This window comes from Erithacus rubecula (genome assembly GCF_903797595.1).
Source record: "Erithacus rubecula genome assembly, chromosome: 3".
NCBI lineage: Eukaryota > Metazoa > Chordata > Aves > Passeriformes > Muscicapidae > Erithacus > Erithacus rubecula.
Window position 1 is genome coordinate 38,353,530 of NC_136689.1, and position 20,133 is coordinate 38,373,662.

At 35.5% G+C, this 20,133-nt stretch overlaps 1 protein-coding gene across 1 annotated transcript in view; it reads right to left on the reverse strand.

The window, feature by feature from the left end:
• The window catches only part of NEK10 (NIMA related kinase 10), a gene marked incomplete at both ends in the record, with an annotated part of 184,126 nt that overhangs the window by 159,158 nt on the left and 4,835 nt on the right, over window positions 1-20,133 (reverse strand). The window contains 20 exon segments of the mRNA XM_079299350.1: window positions 6,616-6,667; window positions 6,671-6,714; window positions 6,903-7,018; window positions 7,607-7,656; window positions 8,228-8,323; window positions 8,327-8,365; window positions 8,912-9,049; window positions 9,164-9,284; window positions 10,613-10,677; window positions 12,729-12,806; window positions 14,707-14,768; window positions 15,264-15,307; window positions 15,309-15,401; window positions 15,920-15,962; window positions 15,965-16,121; window positions 16,125-16,143; window positions 17,436-17,488; window positions 17,490-17,518; window positions 18,766-18,822; window positions 19,182-19,260. Of these exon segments, the coding sequence (XP_079155476.1) occupies window positions 6,616-6,667; window positions 6,671-6,714; window positions 6,903-7,018; window positions 7,607-7,656; window positions 8,228-8,323; window positions 8,327-8,365; window positions 8,912-9,049; window positions 9,164-9,284; window positions 10,613-10,677; window positions 12,729-12,806; window positions 14,707-14,768; window positions 15,264-15,307; window positions 15,309-15,401; window positions 15,920-15,962; window positions 15,965-16,121; window positions 16,125-16,143; window positions 17,436-17,488; window positions 17,490-17,518; window positions 18,766-18,822; window positions 19,182-19,260 (1,435 nt within the window).

Genomic DNA, 20,133 nt, shown 5'->3' on the forward strand with positions numbered 1-20,133 from the left:
AAGCACTGATCCACATCTAGACCCAAGATTTGTGGAGAGGAGTGATCATGCTATTAATTCACCAATGATTTCCAGAATGTTGGATTTACAGTGTGAATATAAAAAAGTAGAAGATTCCACTGAGCCTATTATGAAAATAACTTTAAAATACTACAAGGACTTTCTTGAACCTCAGTGTGAAGGGTAGCAATTCTGATTATGAATATTAGTTAAATGAGCCATGTAATCTGCTAAAAAATAGCATTGATTCAAGTGAATCTGAGCTGTGACTAACATAAAACAGACACTGGTTATATCCACTCTATCTCATGGCCACTGCTTCCCTGGGCATGGAACATAATCCAGAGCCAACAGGTGTTTTATACAACACACTCAACAAACAAATATTCTGAATCACAAAACTAACAGGTAGCTTTCTTCCAGCACTCAGCAACTTTTTGAACTTTCCAAGACACATTCAATTAGCCATACTGACACTCCATGTTTCCCTGCTATGATTAGAAATTTATCCAACAGGTGAGTTGTCTCAAAACTAGCATTCTGCTACTATATAATCCTAGATTCAGACCCATACAGATCCTCCCAGCTGCTATTTTATTATGTGTATTAAACATTAAACAGAACATGCTTCCTAAAAGAGAGTAGGTACCATCCACAATTCCCCTTGATATCAGCTCTGAAAGGCATCCAAGTGATTCCCACAGCCCTTGCTGCAACGAAATGACACTGAGGAAAAGTGAGGATCTACAGACTCTTCTGTTTTGTCCTACAAACAGATGCAGCTATGGAGCTCTAGACAGAAATACACTGTGCTAGAAACAAAATACAGCTGCAGTAAAATACAGCTGCAATAAAAGCAGATACACATTTTCAATATAGAACTGTAACTTCCCAATGTCTTACATAAAAAGGCTGAGCAGATTAAAAGGAAAGTCACAGATAATATTGGTTCAATGAATCCCTAAAACCCTGTAACAAAACAACTTTCATCCAGGCTGTATCTAAAATGCCACCCTTTTTTGTTTGTGTCTGAAACAATATATCATATTTTCAAACTGACCGGTGATTTACAGTTTTGATAACATTTTTCTATCAATTTACAATGAGAAATTGCAGGTTGGCATGATTTAATATTTATATTTTCCTAGCATTGGTAGCTCAATCAATTATTATGAAATGCTGTACCAGCATAAGAGATGGTAGTTATGGACACCTTATGGAGTTTATGTCAGACATTAAACAGAAAATGAGTAGGGTGAGCAGTTCTAGAGACTATAAAACAACAGCATGCTTTAAGTTTTCTACAGTCAGAAACAGCCTGGCTAGGATCAGATTGCAAATGTCTGTTTATATTTGCAACAACACAGAATTTTAAAGAGCCTGAAGAAGGCTAGGACAATTCAAGTTTAATTGACTTGTGTAAAATATGTCCTGGGATATACAAAACAAGTTATACAATCTTCACACTAGAATGAAGCACCTCCTGGGCTTAGACTTTCATTTTGATCTTGCATAAATTTATAAACAAAACATAAAGAAAGGTCTGAATAAAGTAAGTATCTAACCACACACATTACTTAAGAAAAAGAAAACACAGAGTGATGATAAATAATACTAAAAAAATCTTCATACCATTATCATAGAATGCTTTGGATAGGAAGGGACATTTAGATTATCAAGTTCCAAACTCCCTGCCATGGTCAGGAACATTCTCAACTACATCAGGTTACTCAGAGACCTGTCTTACTTAACCTTGGATACTTCTAGGAGTGAGGCATGAAAAAGTTGTCTGGGTAACCTGCTCCAGAGCCTCAACACCCCCCCTCAGTAACAAATTTCTTCCTCATATTTAATCTAAGTCTAGTCTTCTTCACCTTGAAGCCATAGCCTCTTGTCCTGCCACTACAGGCTCTTGTAAAAAGTCCTTCTCCAGCTCTCTTATAGTCCTCTTTGTGTACAGAAAGGTGCTCTAACATCTCCCAGAGCTTTTTCTTCTAAAGGCTGAACAATCCCAACTTTTTCAGCAATTACTCATATGAGAGGTGCTTCACTCCTCTAATCCTCTTCACAGTCTTTCTCTGGACTGACTCCAAAATGTCCATGTCCTTCTCATGCTGAGAACCCAAGAGCTGGACACAGTATTTCAGGTAAGGTCTCACCAGAGTGTGAGGTATTATCTCAGGTATTTCTTTTTCAGTAAGACTTATACAGAGATATTTAGAGACCATCCCTAGAAGAGGGCCCCAAATTTAATCTTGCATTGTGCCAGGCCAGCTGCAGATTTCTTTGTATGAATTCTTGTTTTCTTTCACTATAGGTACCTGCACATGGTGAAATTATTTGCAAGGGCCACCTGTAGAACGTTTCTCCATGAATTCAGGATAAACAAGCATAATTCTTTGGCAGGTTTATTTTTTTCTGCTCAGACAGCAAGGTGGCAGTGTCTCCCACTCCATGCACTCCTATCCTTTTCCACCAACATAAAAGCAGAAACTGTAGAAGAGATCTTCAAGGGATTTGGAATGTGAGTGATCCCATTCTCATATACATGGTATGCAATGCCTATCTGTGAGTCCAAGAATTTTCTTAAAGCAGTACATTGGTGTGGCTGTTGCAGAATTAAAGTCTGAATCTTTAGAATTTTTCTCCAGTGCATTAATCACTTCACTAGGTTATTTTAATCAAAATATACCATAAGAATCTGAAACTAAGGCACCTCTCTAAAGACAATATTTTTAGGAATATTAGTTACAGATGAATGATCTGCCTTTGTATTACTGTCAGCCTGCAGATTCTCATAGCAAGAGATAAAGAAGAGTTACTATTTCCAGAAAGACTGACTGAGGAAAAGAAAATAGATCAGTATTATGAGATTCTTTCATAAATCAGAATCATGCCAGTCATATCCTTCTTACAGAGTGACACAACACCACTTCGCAGGTAGTCCACTGGAACATTACTCTAATTAGATCAAAGCAAGTTTGGGTCCATTTTCAGATTTGAAAGACTCCAGAAAACTGAATTGTCTCTATTCAGCATGTATGTGCAGCTTGTAAACACAGAAGTACAGTTTTTAGTACATCTTAAAGGAGACCTTCTCTTTTTATAAAAGCTGACAGGATAAATTCAATTCAGAGATTTCTTAGCATTTTAGCATATGCTTCACATTCCTCTGACATTTTGTTGCAACTTTGTCATGGTTTAACCCCAGCCAGCAAATAAAGCACCACACGCTCAATTTCTCACCTTCTCCACTGGGAAGAAGAAAAGCAAAAAAAGAAAATAAAACTCATGAGTCAATGTAAGAGCAATTTGATTAATGAAACAAAATAAAATATTACAATATTTCAGTATTATAATATTAAAATATTATAATATTAATAGAAATTGTAATTAAAATAAGGTGGGGCAGAATTAAACTCAAGAAAAACAAATGATGCTCGCTGCAGTTGCTCACCACCTACTGAAAGATGCCCAGCCCCTGGCAACTTCTGGCCAACCTGCCCCAGTTTATATACTGGGGACGGCATTCCACAATATGCAATATCCCTTGGGCTTATTCAAGTCAGCCATCCTGCATGTATTCTCCACCCCCAGCTGTTGTGCAGCTCCTTGCTGGCAGAGCATGGAAAACTGAGAAGTCCTTGATTTAGAGTATAAACTCCTCATCAACAAGCAAAGTGTCCTCAGTGTGTTATCAACATTACTGTCATACTAAATTTAAAACACAGCACTGTATCAGCTACAGGAAAGAATTTACTCTATTCCAAACAAAATCAGGACAAACTTTCACCAAGAACACTTGAAATGTACTAAATGGAATGCACGTTTATCCTCAACTATTGTGAGATATAATCATTAAGATCACAAATGCTCCATTCTTTGGCATACATGGACTGTATGAGTTAGGAACAATATCACAGCATGCATCTATACAGTAAATATTAACTATCATGAGAAATAAAGTAAATTCGTCTTAATTTCATTGAGGTTGGAAAAAAACAAGGCTTAAAATTCAGAAACAGTAGATAAAAGCTCTTCAGCTCTCCCCAAGAATTCAAAAGGTACTACACTTGTACTAGTTGTAGGACTAAATGAAGTGTTTGTTTAAATACTGTAATAGTTTTGAACTAATTGCTGTAGAAGTGGCACAAATAAGTTTCTGTTCTTCCAATTTTCCTGAACTCCTGCACATCTTACACAGAAACATAAAAGCTTTTTGAGGGCAATTTTGAGCTTACCCTTGAAAGTACATTTAGACTTCTCCATATTTAGAATGGACTAAAGGAAAGGTGGTTGAGACAAGAGTGCCCCTCAGTGGCAGTACCTTGATATAAAATACAATGATATGATCCTTTAAAATCATAATTTGAATATTTATTTTCATCGCTCAAGGACAAATGCAACATTAAATCACATTCTTCCAAAATTGCATCATCACTAAGAATCCGAGGGAGTTTAGCACATACAATTTAATAACAAATGAATTTTAATATGTACATCATGAGGTAAAAATATTTACTATGAAACAACAGTTGCTAAATATTTAAATCTGAGTGTTTTGTGGATGGGTGTGTGCATGTGCCTACACTTATTTAAAGAAGAAAAATTGAATTTTGTGTAAAGACTTCTCACAATAATTCTGCAGCATTCAAATTATTTTCTTCTGTGTCATGAGCAGCAAGAAAACAAATAGTAGTTCTTTGAGAACTTCAAAAACTACAGGATCTGAATTGTGGAAAGCTTGCTGTGTGCACCAGGTTGCATTAATTCACTCAAAGACTAAAACTATGCCATGCTTTGTACTGTTCACATACATACTGTTTTCAAACTCTGTCCCAGAACCTTCCTGGGCTCCTTCCTCCACACTGGTGATTAAAGAAGCATACATCAAGAATATTCACTACTACAGACTTATACAAAAGGCACCTGACTGTAGCTCATCTGGGAACAACTGAAGGATACTAAACAATTTTATGGAAGAATTGGAATAGAATAGATACCTGTTATACTTTGTATGTTCATTAGGACTTGTTCTATAATCTGGTTGCTTCAATACTCTTGCTAATTCAAATAAACATAGACCTTGAAGAATAAGTTTAGGTATTTTAAGGCTCAGTCATCTCCGTCATATTTGCCATCCATAGCAGCAAAAAAACCAGCAATGGCTGATGACACAAAATTTGCATCAGCAATTATTTTACTTCTGTGCTTGGGAAGGTCATGGAACAGATCCTCCTAGAAAAGTTAATGCAGGGCAGGGAGGTGATTTGAGACAGTCAGCATGGCTTCAACAAGGGCAAGTCCTTCCTGACCAGCCTAGTGACCTTTTCTGAAGGAGTGACAATGTCAGTAGACAATGGAAGATCTACAGATGTCATTTTTTGAGACTTCTCCAAAGCCTTTGACATGGTTCCCCACAACAGTAATTAATGAGTGGACTGCTAGATGGATAAGAAATTGGTGGGATGGTTGCATGCAGAGGGTAGGGGTCAATGGCTCAAAGTCCCAATGGACACCAGTGACAAGTAATGGCCCTCAGGTGTCCATATAGGGACCAGTGGCATTTAATATATACACTAATGACATAGACGGAGGGATCAGTCTAAACAAACTGCAGATGACACCAAGCTGAGTGGTGCAGTTGGCACACCTGGAGGATGGGATGCCATCCAGAGGGACCTGGACAAGCTCAAGAAATGGGCCCATGGGAATCTCACACAGTTTAACAAGACCAAGAGCAAGGTGCTGCACCTGGGTCAGGGTATCAACAGAGACTGGGAATGAACAGATGGAGAGCAGCCCTGGAGAGAAGGATTTAGGGGAGCTGGTGGATGACAGAACATGACCCAGCCATGGACACTCCCAGCCCAGAAAGCCAAACATGTCCTGGGCTGCACCCAAAGCAGCATGGCCAGCAGGGGAGAGAGGGGATTCTGCCTCTCTGCTTCCCTCTGGTGAGACTCCACCTGGAGTGCCACATCCAGCTCTGGGGCCCCAGCACAGGAAGGACATGGACCTGTTGGAGTGAGTCCAGAGGAGGCCACCAAGACCATCAGAGGGTGGAGCACCTTTGCTGTGAGGAGAGGCTGAGAGAATTAGGATTATTCAGCCTGGAAAAGAAAAGTCTCCAGAATGACCTTACAGTGGCTTTCCAGTACCTGAAGGCAGCCTCTGAGAAAGATGGAGGGGGACTTTTAACAACAGCACATAGTGACCAGACAAGGGCGAATTGTTTCAAACTGGAAAAGAATAAGTTTACATTAGATATTAGGAAAAAAATTCATTTACCGTGAGGGGGGTGAGGTGCTGGAACAGGTCATCCATCCATGGGAATGTTTAAGGTCAAGATGGATGAGACTCTGAGAAACCTGATCTAGAGAAAGGCCCCCCTGCAGGAGGGGTTAAAAATAGATTATATTTAAGGTCCCTTTAAGTCCAGTCCATTCTGTGATTCCCTGATTTCACACAACAGTATAATAAAGAAATAATTCATTAGCCTCCAAGTATGATAACCAACATCCAGGAATTAGAAACCTTCTCAGAGTTTCAGTAAGGAAACGCTTCTCAGGTACATCTTAAGAAATTGTCTTCAAGCAAAGCAGTTCTATTTACTAATTATAACTTTGTCTTTATGCCCCAATATGACATTGTTCGGAGTGAGATTTTAATGAACTATCCTTTTCCCTTTATGCAAATAATGAAGAGCTAGAGCTAGAGCTTAAAAGCAATCAGAAAGAGCCTTAAAAAGATTCTTAAATACAACCCAAATAAAGGCAGATTAAATTCACAGCTATTTATTAGTGACTGATAAAATAAGCATTACATTGTAATTTTTTAGCCTAAAAACATGGTGCTACTAATTACATATAGGAAATTCCTGGCAAAAAGAATGGAGGCATCTATTTGAATAAATATATGCCATATTCTGTCTTCTGTAAAGTATTGATTTTTCTTAAAAGAGTGACAGTGTTCTCCCAATGGCACCTCTTCTATGAGCTCTGTGACTAAGTATAATCTGTCATTTCATTTAAAAAATAATAGAACATTATATTTTATATAATATATAAAATATATTTATATAGTATATAATTATATTTTATACAGAAACAATTTCAAAATAAATATTTGAGGTAAAAATGCATTTTAAAATCTTTTATTTTCTACTCTTTAAAAATTTTATTTGTACAGACAAATACACCTTAATCTAGTTCTACTCTTTCTTGTTCAATTTTTTCCTCAATTTATATCACAGAACTATAAGGATATCACTGTCTGATAATCACTCAGCAGGCTGGTAGATAACCCTTTATGGAAAAGAAAATTAAAATAATATGGCTATTTCTCTATTTAGCATTTCAATTGTAAACTTTGAATCTTCAGAGGAAAATAGAGATGCTTGCTGCATGTCTATATTGCCTCTAGTTTTACAGATAGAGAAACAAATACAATTTATTTTTTTTTTGAAGGAATGTAGACATCTTTGAACTTGTAGCAGTTCTGGAAGAAAGGTAATTGCTCCAATTTGACACATTCCTGTCAACCTGTAAGTGGTTTTATCATATGTTTTCATGATGTACACTGTGATAATTCTCCACATTTATACTCACTTTCCAAAAAGGTTCTGTAATACCATACAACATTTGGATGATAAAGCTACAATGAGGAAAGAAATATTGATGCTTAGAATAGTTAAACTGATGGCACAGTATTTAAAATGTTTAGCTAAATGTAGGAAGGAAGGATATTACAAAGATTCCACAAACTTGTTTAGGAAGTCCAGTGCATCTTCACTATTACCCCAAAAGCAAAGAAATGTTGTATATTACTAGAGTAATCAGAAGGAAAATAGAGTTCTAGTCCTGTATAAACATCCCTAGCTCCCTCAACACTCCTCACAGCACCTGTCCTCCAGACAATCCACCACTTCCCATCTCCTTCTCTGGACCAGCTCAAACACCTCAATGCCCCTCTTGCAGTGAGAGGCTCAGAACTGAACACAGGATCCAAGGTGCTGCCTCACCAGTGCCAAGCACAAGGGGACAGTCACTGCCCTAGTCCTGCTGGCCACGATGTTGCTGATACAGGCCAGGGTGTCATGGGACTTTTTGGGCATATTGCCAGTCAACATGCCCAGGCCCTTTTCCACCAGGCAGCTTTCCATATGAGAACTCACAGTTAGTAATTCAGAATGCCAACATATCAAACTAGAGTTCATGAGACACACCAGCTCCTTGATGATGATTGATTTAGAGACAATATCTTTTACACTGATGTCTCTGTTTTTTCTGTCCTTTCCAAATGCTGGATTGTGTAAATTGACTTATTTCATTGCCAGGAGATGTTGTCCATTATGTTTTCTAACCTATAAACAAGGTAAAACCTTTGCACAATAGATAAAGGATGGGGATAGGAAGAATGGTATTATGGCTACCAGATTATTTATCAGAGTCCAAACTTTTCTCACAGAATTTATAATAACTTTTTTTGTGTGTTTGATGCAATTAGTAAAAGAACAACAATCCAACAGTACAGGTTAGCAGTACACTTCTGAATTTGCACAGTGTTTGAAGCAACATTATCTGTGCTTTTCAGATGAAATATTCTTGATTTTTTTTTAGTTTTAATCATATTTATTAAACTTTGCAATAGAAAAATGCTGTCAGTGGAAAGGAATTAAGAGAAAGTAAGGTAGAAAACCTACAAGATACACTGACCAATCTTAAAAGTACAGTATGTAACAAATAAAATCACAGCAAACACTACCAACAAGCTCAGATCCACAAAAGCCTTTTTGCACCTACATTTCCCAACTGAAATTCAAAGGACAATTGTGCCTAGAACAGGTATTAGAGCCTCTTCATGAAACATTCCCACAAATCTGTAAAATAATAGCAAAAGAAAAGTTTAGCTTATATGCACTTCCAAAGGTTTCACTGCCAAGGTGCTCTAAAATTGCATAATTTCCTAAAGGCTTTGTGGGTGGCTGATTCTGATTCATGTTCTCAATACTTTCAACAATTTTCTTCAATACATCCTCCAAGTCAAACTGAATGACAAATAAATACATTTAAATATTTTATGCCTTTCTTGTGCTAAGAATGTGCAAGAATACGACTCCTTAAAACTATGAAGGTTTAGGGCTTTTACTTACCTTTAATTAATTCAGTTTTGATACCAACCCTTCATAAACTCTGATATCATGCACATTATATCCAATATCAATCAAGATTTCAAACAAGTCAGTAGGGAAAATTCTCAAAAGGTGCAAATTTTTTTTGTATCTTTTAGAAGAAACAGACACAGGAGCTATTAATCTACAGCAGAGACTTTTCAGTGTTTATTATTAAAACTTAATTCATAAGTTCCTAAATAGTATACACATCTTTCACAAATGTATTAAGATATTAAGCTTCTAACACAACATACATAGAAATTTAAGCCCCTCCTAAAAGTTAGGCTTCAGCCCCCATTGGGTGGGTATTAAGATAAATGCCAATTCTCCAAACAAGTATAATTCTTTAAATTCAGTGCACCTTCTGAATTCCCAGTAATTCTATTTTTCCTTTACAATACTTTCTTTTATGCTTTTTATCACTGTATCTGAGTTTCTTCTTGTAATGCATTAAGTGATAGGATTAATATTTGTCTGCAAAGAATCATAACACTCATCTTAGAACTTTTGGCCTAGAATCCTAGTCTAAAGGATGAAAAGGACTGAGTAAAAGCAAAAGTCAACAGATAAGAGGCAGCAATTGATTAGTTAGATGTTTGACTGAAGTTTTGTTTCTTTTTATACTTCTGAAATAAGTAGAAATGCAGATTAGGCATTTGGGAAATTCAAAAGACAGTAAATGAGTCCAGATTCTTCAAAAATTTGTCACCAACCATGAAAATTCATTATAAACTGAGGCACTTCCAGTACTAAATCCACTTTTTAAAAATAACAGAAAAGTAATGTATAGAATTCTAGTAATTTATGATACATTTAAAAACATACAGCAACAATATTGGCAGGCAGTCCTCCTAGACACTGATTACTATTCTAATGCCACAAATCACACTGTAAGATTTCACATGGCCTTTGCAGCAATCCTGTTGAAATGGTCATCTTACAAGTAAAAACATGCAATTGATGGAAAACATTTTGTCCATATTGATCCAAACCTTTCAGTAACACTCTTTAGTAAAACAGCTTGATGCAAAGTCAGACCCATGGTGAAGGAGTAGAGGGCTCAGAGAAAAAAATGTAACTGCTTCCAGTTAACTGCTGCTATCCAGTGCTGCAAATTGCATCTGCTAATCTTCAGGGTAAAAGTATGTTTTATGGCCTGCAGTGTTAAATCTGTCCTCAACATATATAAAAGGTAGATTGATGGGGGGAGAAGGAGTCCACACAGAGCTAGGTTGTATGGCATGCACATGACAAGTCCCATCACCGCACACCTGATCTTGTAAACTGGCACTGATGTAATGCAGGGATGGCCACCTGCAGCTGTGTACAGGACAGAAATCACCCATCACAAAACAAATTACATTAATTTTTTTTTTTTCCAATTGGACTTTTGAAAGCTATCCTAAAAGAGTTTCACAAAACCTATGGTTAACATACCTTATAAAAACATACCAATTTCTTTCCACACTGAAGAGAAATTTCAAGGCTCTGAAAGCATAAGACTACAGCAAGAAAAGCACTTCAATTAATGAGATTTGTAACACATGTGGAAAAGCCTGATAAACAACAAGGATTCCCCTTGATACCTTACATACTGACAAACTCTGTACTTAAATGATAAATTAGCTTATTAACCTGATAAAAAAGGGAATAAAAATATATTAAGTTCCTCCTGTATTTTAAGAGCATACAGGGACATTTAGGGGGAAAAACAAGTGAAAAAAAAAAAAAAAGTTGGTGACAATAACTACAGCACATGGTGAGGCATACTTAAATCTTGATCATCTCCTTCCATTTGCAGACATGAGACCTGCTTTCTTCTCCAATGCTGAAAAAAGTAACTGTAATCAGTGGGTTTGTAATGTTGCAGTAAAAAAGCAATTTTCTGAAAAATGCAGTGTGAAATACTGTAAATTCTAACAGGGACAAAAGAGATTACTGAATTTTTTGGCCCTGAATTTGTCATATTTAGAGAGAGCTTTATGCACCTCAACTTCTATCTTCATATAGTTTAGTTCCAATACAAAGAAAGCTCTTTAAAACAGCTACTGGGAGGTGTTTAATATGTGTGCTTTGATGCAATTCATCTTTAGTTCTATTTGTCAAGACTCAGTGATAAGGCCCATTTATAGCTGAGCAAACAAACACAGTCATTAATTAAGATCACTAAGGTAGCATGGCAGAAAGAAACTGAAAATTTAATCATTGAAAACACACACAACAAGGCAGTAAAGCAATTACATCAACATTGCAAGAATTCTAAGAAAAACATTGTGAAATTCAAAAAGGATATTCCAATAGCTGCAACTGTATTTCATATCAGTAACATTTTTAAAGACAATACAGGTAGTAGTGTGAGAAGCTGAACAAGGTTGCATAAAAATATATTCCTTGCCCAAAACAGATTTAGTTTTCATGTGTGATTATTAAGTCCATTATTAATTCATATGGCTTCATGTTTAACCCAACTACAGTTGCTTATTAGCACTTGTGAATAATTCCAACACATTCTGGTGGAATTTAAAAATCTCAGTAGGCATAAATAAAGCTCCTTACAGTGTGTGAGGCAACTATACTGAGCATTTGCTCCAGTTTGTTAGACTGCATGTCAGTTCCATATACCTACCCTCCAGGAAGGTTTGTATTTATCTCATCCTTAAGATCAAGTGCACCATAAAATTTCATTGCAGTAGGAAGGTACCTACTGCACTGAATCTGCATTCCAATTGTAATCCAAAAGAGCTGTGATGTGAAAGAAGACACTAGAATGAATTTTTAATCTTTTTTTTTTGTGGAGATGCCTTTTTTCACTAGCCAAGCACAACTCCCTCATTAGATAGTGGAGTAGCTATACTGCCATGTTAGTGGTTCTGTCAGAACAAAGACCAGGTGAGAGGCAGGGTCATGAAAGCATTCAGCTGTGCACAGAACTTTGCCAACTAGAGCAGCAGCAGCTGTGCTCATCCCTGAACCCGAATCTTAGAGAGAAACACACCACTGCACAGGGCCTGAGAAAAGCTACCAGGTAATTAATTACTACTGATAACCTTTAGCCTAAGCTGACTCAAACCAGTACATTCATGGCATGCAAAACCAAGAGCCATTCTATGCCTATTTGGCCTGTATTAATTCTACACTTAAATTTCTCTATTTTTTACGCTACCTTCATGTACTTTAACATCCACAGCACATTCCTGTATTTTATTTATTATCCAAAAATAACAGATACTAGTAGAATGTCAAGTCTAGAGCAAGTTATAATGAAGATCAGAACTCTGTAAAGATCTGATACGAGACAGCCTGAAACAGTAGAGGAAAGATTATCAAAAGAAAAATATTGACTATCCTTTACACTATATGAGGTGCCAAAAATAAAGTAAATGAGAGGAGAAATTTAGTTTCTATTTAACATTCAGTTCCTGAGCTATTTGTTGTTTTTGAGTAGGGGATTCCCCTTTAAATATGATTTTTATTTCAAAATAAACTTCAATTCATAAAAAATTCTCAGGGACTGTTGGGGCTTTCACTGTGTAATGATAATAAAGGCAGTTACCTGTAATAAACTGGCTTGTTCAGCATTCCTTCCTTTGTTTGGTACAATTAGTTTTGCTATTGTATATATTGCATTTGCCTGGAAACAGAAAAAGGTCAGCATTAATAGTGCCCCTTTGCATGCAAACCACAAATAAAAATCAATGTTCAGATAAATCAATGGGCAAGTTCTCAACATCCTATTGCACACCTAAAATATAAGCTTAAATGTGTGTAAGAATTAAATCAGTGTTACATTTAAACCGATACCATAAAGACAGCCTGTGAACAGATAAAGAAGAAACCCTTCTAGCTCCAGAGGTGAAGGAAATTGCAGCAATAGATCTCCTGTCACCATATTTTGAATTATCAGGAACAAAATTCATGTCTCAATAAAAATAAATTGGAAAAACACTAAAAGTGATGGCCTGAGAGGTCTGTCTGTGCCTTCAGCAGGATTTTGTGAAAACCATACTGATTTCAGCTTCCATTTTCATGCAACCATGTGTCCTCCACTACTCCATCCACTTTGTAGGTCTGATAGATAGGTACTGGTAGATAAAGTTTTAGTACTGCTCCCAGTTACTTGACAAGGTCCCTGATGGAGACTACTCTCCTCTCTAGAAGAGTTGAAGAGAATAGGTGCCAGTTTGCTTCCAGGATTACTGCAGGCTGCTGCCAAGGCTGTGACAAGGACAGAGGACAGGGCAGCTGTAGCAGAAGTTCCCAACTGCCTGATCCAAGAGCCCTTTGACACCAAATGATATAAACATTTACAGGTTACTCAGATTGACCTCCCTGGCACATAACTGAAAAAGCTGCACACCTCTTCCCTCTGCTTTTAACCCAAGTGAGTTGCTTCACCTTGTTCACCATGCAACTCTCAAAGTTATATTAGCAAAAAGAAAGAAGTAGGATTTAAAATTACTACAGTGGTATTGTAGGGTGGAACTCCAAATGAAATTAAGGTGCTTGAGGCTGTGCCCTGATCTGAAAGAGAGATGTTGGCTGGTGGTTAAACAAAAGGAGAGGTTGCTGTCTTTTAACATGAGCAGAAAAAGTTTAGTTTGAAACTCCTTTTCAGCTCTGCACATTGTACCACATTGCACAAATTTTAAGTGATTTACTGACACTATAGTTACCATGTACTGCTGGGGCAATGCAGAAAACCTCTCTGTTAAAACCATTTAATTTAAACAAGTGATATTTGATTTTACTGAAACCAGACTCAGCCTAAAATAGTTCCATTGTTTAGACTAAAGTTGTCTAAATCAGTTTATTGACAATTTCAGTGCTCAAAAATCTTTTTTTTTTTTCTAGACTTACTTTCTTTTCTCTTATCCAACAGTTTCGAAATATACATAAACTTCTTTCCTGTTCACATTTAAGGTTCTTGGTCTCTCAGTTCCTCCAGGGATACCTCTAGTTGGGTTTTAAGCTAACTTGAAGGCTTTGATTTAACATTTAGAGTTTATGAGCTGGCTACAGCTCTTAGCTGATACTAATGTCCTTAATATTTATATCTTTGACTAGGTTTGGAATACAACCAAGAATTTTAAGAATGGTTTATCCTCAGAGATAGAATGCCAGGAAATTATCTCAGAAATACCATACTCTTAAGAAAAGAAAAATAGTTTGTGAAACAACATGTCCATTTTAAGCTGCATAGTTTTTGGTATTAAACATCATGAAATTTAGAATCTGCATTTCTCAGTTTATTCTGTGATTGCTTTTATTTACCATCCTGTTTTGAATATGACAAAAGCTGGCAAGAGATGCCAAAATGAATCTTGTCTGAATAAAGCTGTTTATTCTTCCAGACACCTGTGTTGGTAACTTTTGTGTCTATGTCTCTATTATAATGTCTATTACAAAGAAACAGAAGTACTAAAGTTATAGAAATGCATATTTCCAATCTCTTAAATTATGATAACAAGGCACAACAATTAAGTGAAATTATAAACTATAATGCTTTACTTAACCAAATAAAATCTTCCTGCCTGTACAGCCTGGTAAGCATTAGTCTCATTGAGCACCAGTCCAGTAACTGGAGCACAAAAAGCTAAAATAAAAATTCAGAAGTAACATCAAGGGACATTTGACTCTACTGAGAAATCTCTTCCAAAACGAATTTGCTTCATAACTACCAATGAACTGACTAGGAGTCATTAGAATACCAGTTTGAAATCATATGATTCATATTGAGCTATCACAGAAAATTTAAATAGTGAAGAAAATTATGATCAAATAAAAATAATCTCACACTAAACACAAAACTAAGTAAACTAACTAAATAAATAACTATTTTTGTCACTGATTTTACAGCTGAAGAAATATATATTCCCAGATACTTAATATTGTATGCTTTGCTCCTTCCTAACAAAAGCACACTTTTTGAAAATAAGTGCTGGCATCACACATTTGAAAACAAACAAATTCAATTTGATGCTCCCACTCCCTAAAGCAGGTATAAAAATCAACAGTTTTGTAACATTTTGAGTCCTTTTGCACAAAAGTATGTAAAGACACAACAGAATATTAGACCTTATAACCCTACCTGCATGAAGTGAGAAAGTATTTTCTTGTATCTCATCAGGATTTTTCATCTGACAAATGAAGATGCTGAATTCTCCCTACTGCATTTGCACTAGTTAGATTGTCAACTGAAGAGCAGTCAGATACAAGACTTCTGTCTCTGAAAGAAAAAACAAAACAAAAATCAAGTTGCAGTGTTAAAAAAGTCTTAATATGACTTAATGGCTTAATATGTCTTTGTTAACCATTCCCAAAGGCCTGAAAATTTGTATGTTTTCACAAAATTAGCTAATACACTTTGAAAAAGCAAACAACAGAAAATTAAAACAGAAAATTCCTTTACCATGTTCAATTATATTCACAATTCTAGCTCACTATATAGGTGTCTGATGAATAGGAAAACTAAACAGACAGTAATGCCATATTTATGACTTATTCATTATTTAGTTTATACATTGAAAATATGAAAAGTGCCTTAGCATAACAATGAAATACAAAAGACTGGAAAAATATATTGCTCATTCATTATATTCTAAATAGCCTTTTAAATTCTGTTGGCATCACATACAACTGAACAAGCCAAAGATGCTATTTGATAAAACAGGGCTTGGACAAATAAATCTTAAAAGAGCAAACAGTCTTGTACAATTGCCATGATGTTGAGGACTGAAAACCTACTCCTGTAACATATGAAGGAGCTGCTTGATTCCACCCAGATTCAAATTTCCACACTAGTCTCAGGATCTTCACAAAGCTGTACCAGAACCCAAAATATGCTCCATAGCAGTTTGATATGATCAGAATTGAGTAAACTGAGCAAGACTGGAACTCCTTCATATATTTTTATTTGATCTTTGACTTGTGACTCTACACAAAGGAGTCATAGCAACTCTGCTGTGAGCCTAAAAAAAATCAAATAGAAATGTTGACAATAACTCCATCATTGATTTGTGTTGTCAGCTAGGAAAGGGAAAAAAATACAGGAAGTTGGAAAAAAGAACAGAGATCTCCTATTAAAAAAAAAAAAAAAAAAAAAAAAAAGTCACTGCAACCTGATTAAAGTCACTGTTTAAAAAACAAAAGAAGGCAATAATCTAAACTTTCACAAGGGATTAAATTATATTTACACTGAGTTCAACTGCCAGCAGAGGCAACCAGGCATACCCAGCCAGGATGGGAGGTGGCCAGGAGGGTTGCAGTCATCCATGGTACCATATTTTTATTAATGGCATTAGTAGTACAAGTAGCACTGACTGCCTGACCCTGTATAGTCCATCTGTGGAACTTGAATAGCCTAGTTCCACAGATAACAAAAAATGCATCATTCTTCTCTAGTATAGTTTGAATATAATGTTTAGAAAGTCATTGGATATATCCCTTAAAAGGTTTATATAACTTTCATTAACTTCAATTAAGGTGGAATTCCCATAGAAAATATGGTTAAGGATATCCATTTCCACTTGAAGCAAGAAAGCTCCATGTGTGTTTAATGAAATGTGAATTCAGATTCATATCTGAATTTAAAATTATCCTTAATTGGCATTAAACTTCATAATCTTCCTATCTACATTCAAATTCTAACTCTTACATCTAACTTTTGATTTACATAGCCTAAATAATTTTAAAAACGTCTTCAGAATTTTAAAGGTGATAAGTGATGTATTATCAGATTTGAAAGTCTTTTAATTTCTCACTGAAATTCAGTAATGCTTTGCTAGTAGTCTTAGCTGAGATGATAAAACAATTGAAGGAACATTGATGATTTTCTGATGAAGAAGATGTGGGATCTGACTCAGTCTCTGGAATAAACTACAGTAGCTCTAGGTCTTGCAATTTTACTAGTTTATATTGGGCATTCCAGGAACTGTCAGTGCTCAGCATGATTCCCATCCAACCACTCAGGTCTGCCAGGAGAGATGCACCAAGAAAAGTGATTGCTATAACTTTATGATAACATTGCAACTCATTTGCACTGCACTGGAGGCCATCAGTGGAGAGAAAGCAGATGGATTACAAAGAAACTGCTTGAAAAGATTTTGCTATTTCAATATGTGACTGAAAATATACAGGTATCAGAATTTGACCTTGGATATACTAAAGTGGTACATTTTCTAATTCCTCTAAATACACACATCCCTAAAAAAAAAAAGTCAAAATTTATTTTAACAAAATTAATCCACAAACAAAGACTCACCTTTTAGAGGGAAAATCGTATTCATGTAATATCACCAGCAAGTTGTCAAAAATGATTGAGCTCACTTATCTTCTCCCTACATTCTGGACTACAAATTGATTATTCCTGGCATTTATATCAGATGAAATTATATGAAAAACACACATTGTTCTTTAGCCTCCTTCTTTGTACGCTTGATGAACTGTTTTTTTCCAAGTCTTAAGTAATATCATATGCAGACAAACACTTAAAACCACAAATATATTCTGGGTCAAGAGAAGCAACAACAATTTTCCAATTTTTCCAGTACAACAAAAAGTAAATGTGAATGCATAAAAATAAAGGCACAAATATATTTTGTGTCTTACTGGTAATTAAGCAAATGGAGTACATTTTTAAAAACAACCACAACTCTATGAATATTTATAATATACTCCAAACTCTTTCTTGCCCAGTCCAAATGTAACACAAAATCCTATATTTCATTCAGTGAAGAGAGTTAAATGGAAGTTGAAAATGTACATGTAACACCATTTAAATTAACATGGACATTAAAAAAAACTGAATCAGAGTTTTGGGAAGTCTGGGAGACAGCACATCAATAACAGCAGTTTTTCTTCTACCATTATGGATGAAAGTTACTCTGCCCCCTTTTTGCTTTTTTCCCCTTTTTTCTTAACCACTAATTAATGAGAATAGGGCACATATACATGGATTTGGCTGCATTAATCTGTCTAGATTCTCTAAAAATAGGTTGTCTGTTACTATATGATCACATTTGCCATTATTTTTCTGCAGCATGATAGAATCATGAAACCCTAGTTATGCTGAATTTGATCTCAACTGTATCTCAGTTTAGCCACAAACCAGCAATAGTTAAGTATAGATTCTTAGACTGATGATAATGTATAGCAAGGGATGTCTGGGTTGACATAGAATATTTAGAAACAGAATACTTTACAAGTGAAAAACCACAGCAGAAATTAATGTAAGAAAATTTTAAAGTATATTTACATTTTAAAAGTATATAAAACTATTTGAATCACAGTAATGTGCAGCTCAGGACAATGTATACAAAGTACTATGTTTTATATGAACAAATGTTGTGATTAGTCCAAATGCTTACAATCTATTTATCTCAAACAGCCAATAATCATACATCACACCAATTAACTTACAGAGAAGAAATTATTTTTAGGATACTACTGATACAACTGTAAAACACAGAGATTATTTTACTTTATAAGCCTGACAAGGTAAGGAATTTAGTCTCCCACCTAGGTCAAATCTGAAAAGTGTGCATTATTATATTAAGTAGCTAATTCAACAAAATTAGCAACTTTATATGTACCACTTGCTATAACCCATTCTCTTTGATTTTTAACAGCAGCAAGCTTTTGGAAAATGTGTATAGAGCAAAGGAAGATACATAAACTGACTTTCTCACTTTCTAAAACTAATATTTTCATTTTACCAGCCAGATAACAGATCAAAACACTGTGTAATTCTTTGAACCATAACTAGCTCATTTCACTCTTTTATTTCAATACTTAAAAAGATACTACTTTCTTAAAGAAATATTAGTTATGTAGAAAAACAAGCTGTTCTTTTCTACAAAAAAAAATAGCTTTTACTTGTGTGGTGATGCCTACAGTGAATACAGTAGTATATTACTTAATGACCACCACAAGTATTTTAAACATTTTAAGCCTCACAAGAAAAGTTGTGATTTGCCTTATCATTTCTAATATCAGCTATTGTACTTACATGTCATGTTGACCAACTTGTCTACATTGTGCTGCTCTGTTCTGTAATTAAGATAATGATTTGCTACTGTTTCCATATACTACAAGTAGGGAAGGAAAAATAAAGGACACTATTAGGAAAAAAAAACTAAACCCTAGACTGCTCTGCACAGGTAGAGCCTGTAGGTGGTGCAGCTGTTTCAAGAAAAAATATTCTGTAATGCACTAGTAGTAGTGTAGCCCCAAGGTTTAAACCTGCTTCAATATTTAAAAAGACCATTTATTTTATCATTATGATTTTCCCTTTGCAAAGTCATTTGCTACAGTGAAGGGTGACTTTGCTCATCTCCCATCAAAAGTCTACAGTTTCTTTTGACTGAACCAATTGTGCTATTTTTCTCACTTTTTCCCACTTCAGGAGGCATTTCTTAGGTCTCCTAACTAGAAGTTCTAGATGAATGCAGCTAGATTATAGGACAGCTGTTTTGAAAACAAGTGAAAAAACCCACACTGACTGCACATGTGAAAACAGAGGAACAGACTCATTTCTTTCCATAAACCAAGAATATCTGTACACTGCATTTTACAGTATATACCATTCTAATCATAATAAACTGACATGCAACATAATGGACAAAGGTGCTATAAGGAGTTCTACCTGAGCCTACATTCCAACCAGGCTGTGGAGCATATCTTAGCATATCCTAGAGGAAAATTAAAAAGAAACATTAAAAAAAAATCAGAATTACTTAAAATGAGTAGATAAATAAAAACACAATAAGCTAAATTTTAAAGGTCCTTAAACTGGAGCTCTCAGTTTCCTTCACTAACTACATTATGGAAGTTTTACATACCTATATAACAAAGACAAATACCAAGTCTAGGGCTCAGAGCAATGACCAAGCCATCTGTTACAGAGATTTACAGTTCTTTGTTAGGGTCAGCAACAACAGATATGATGCAAGAAACACCAG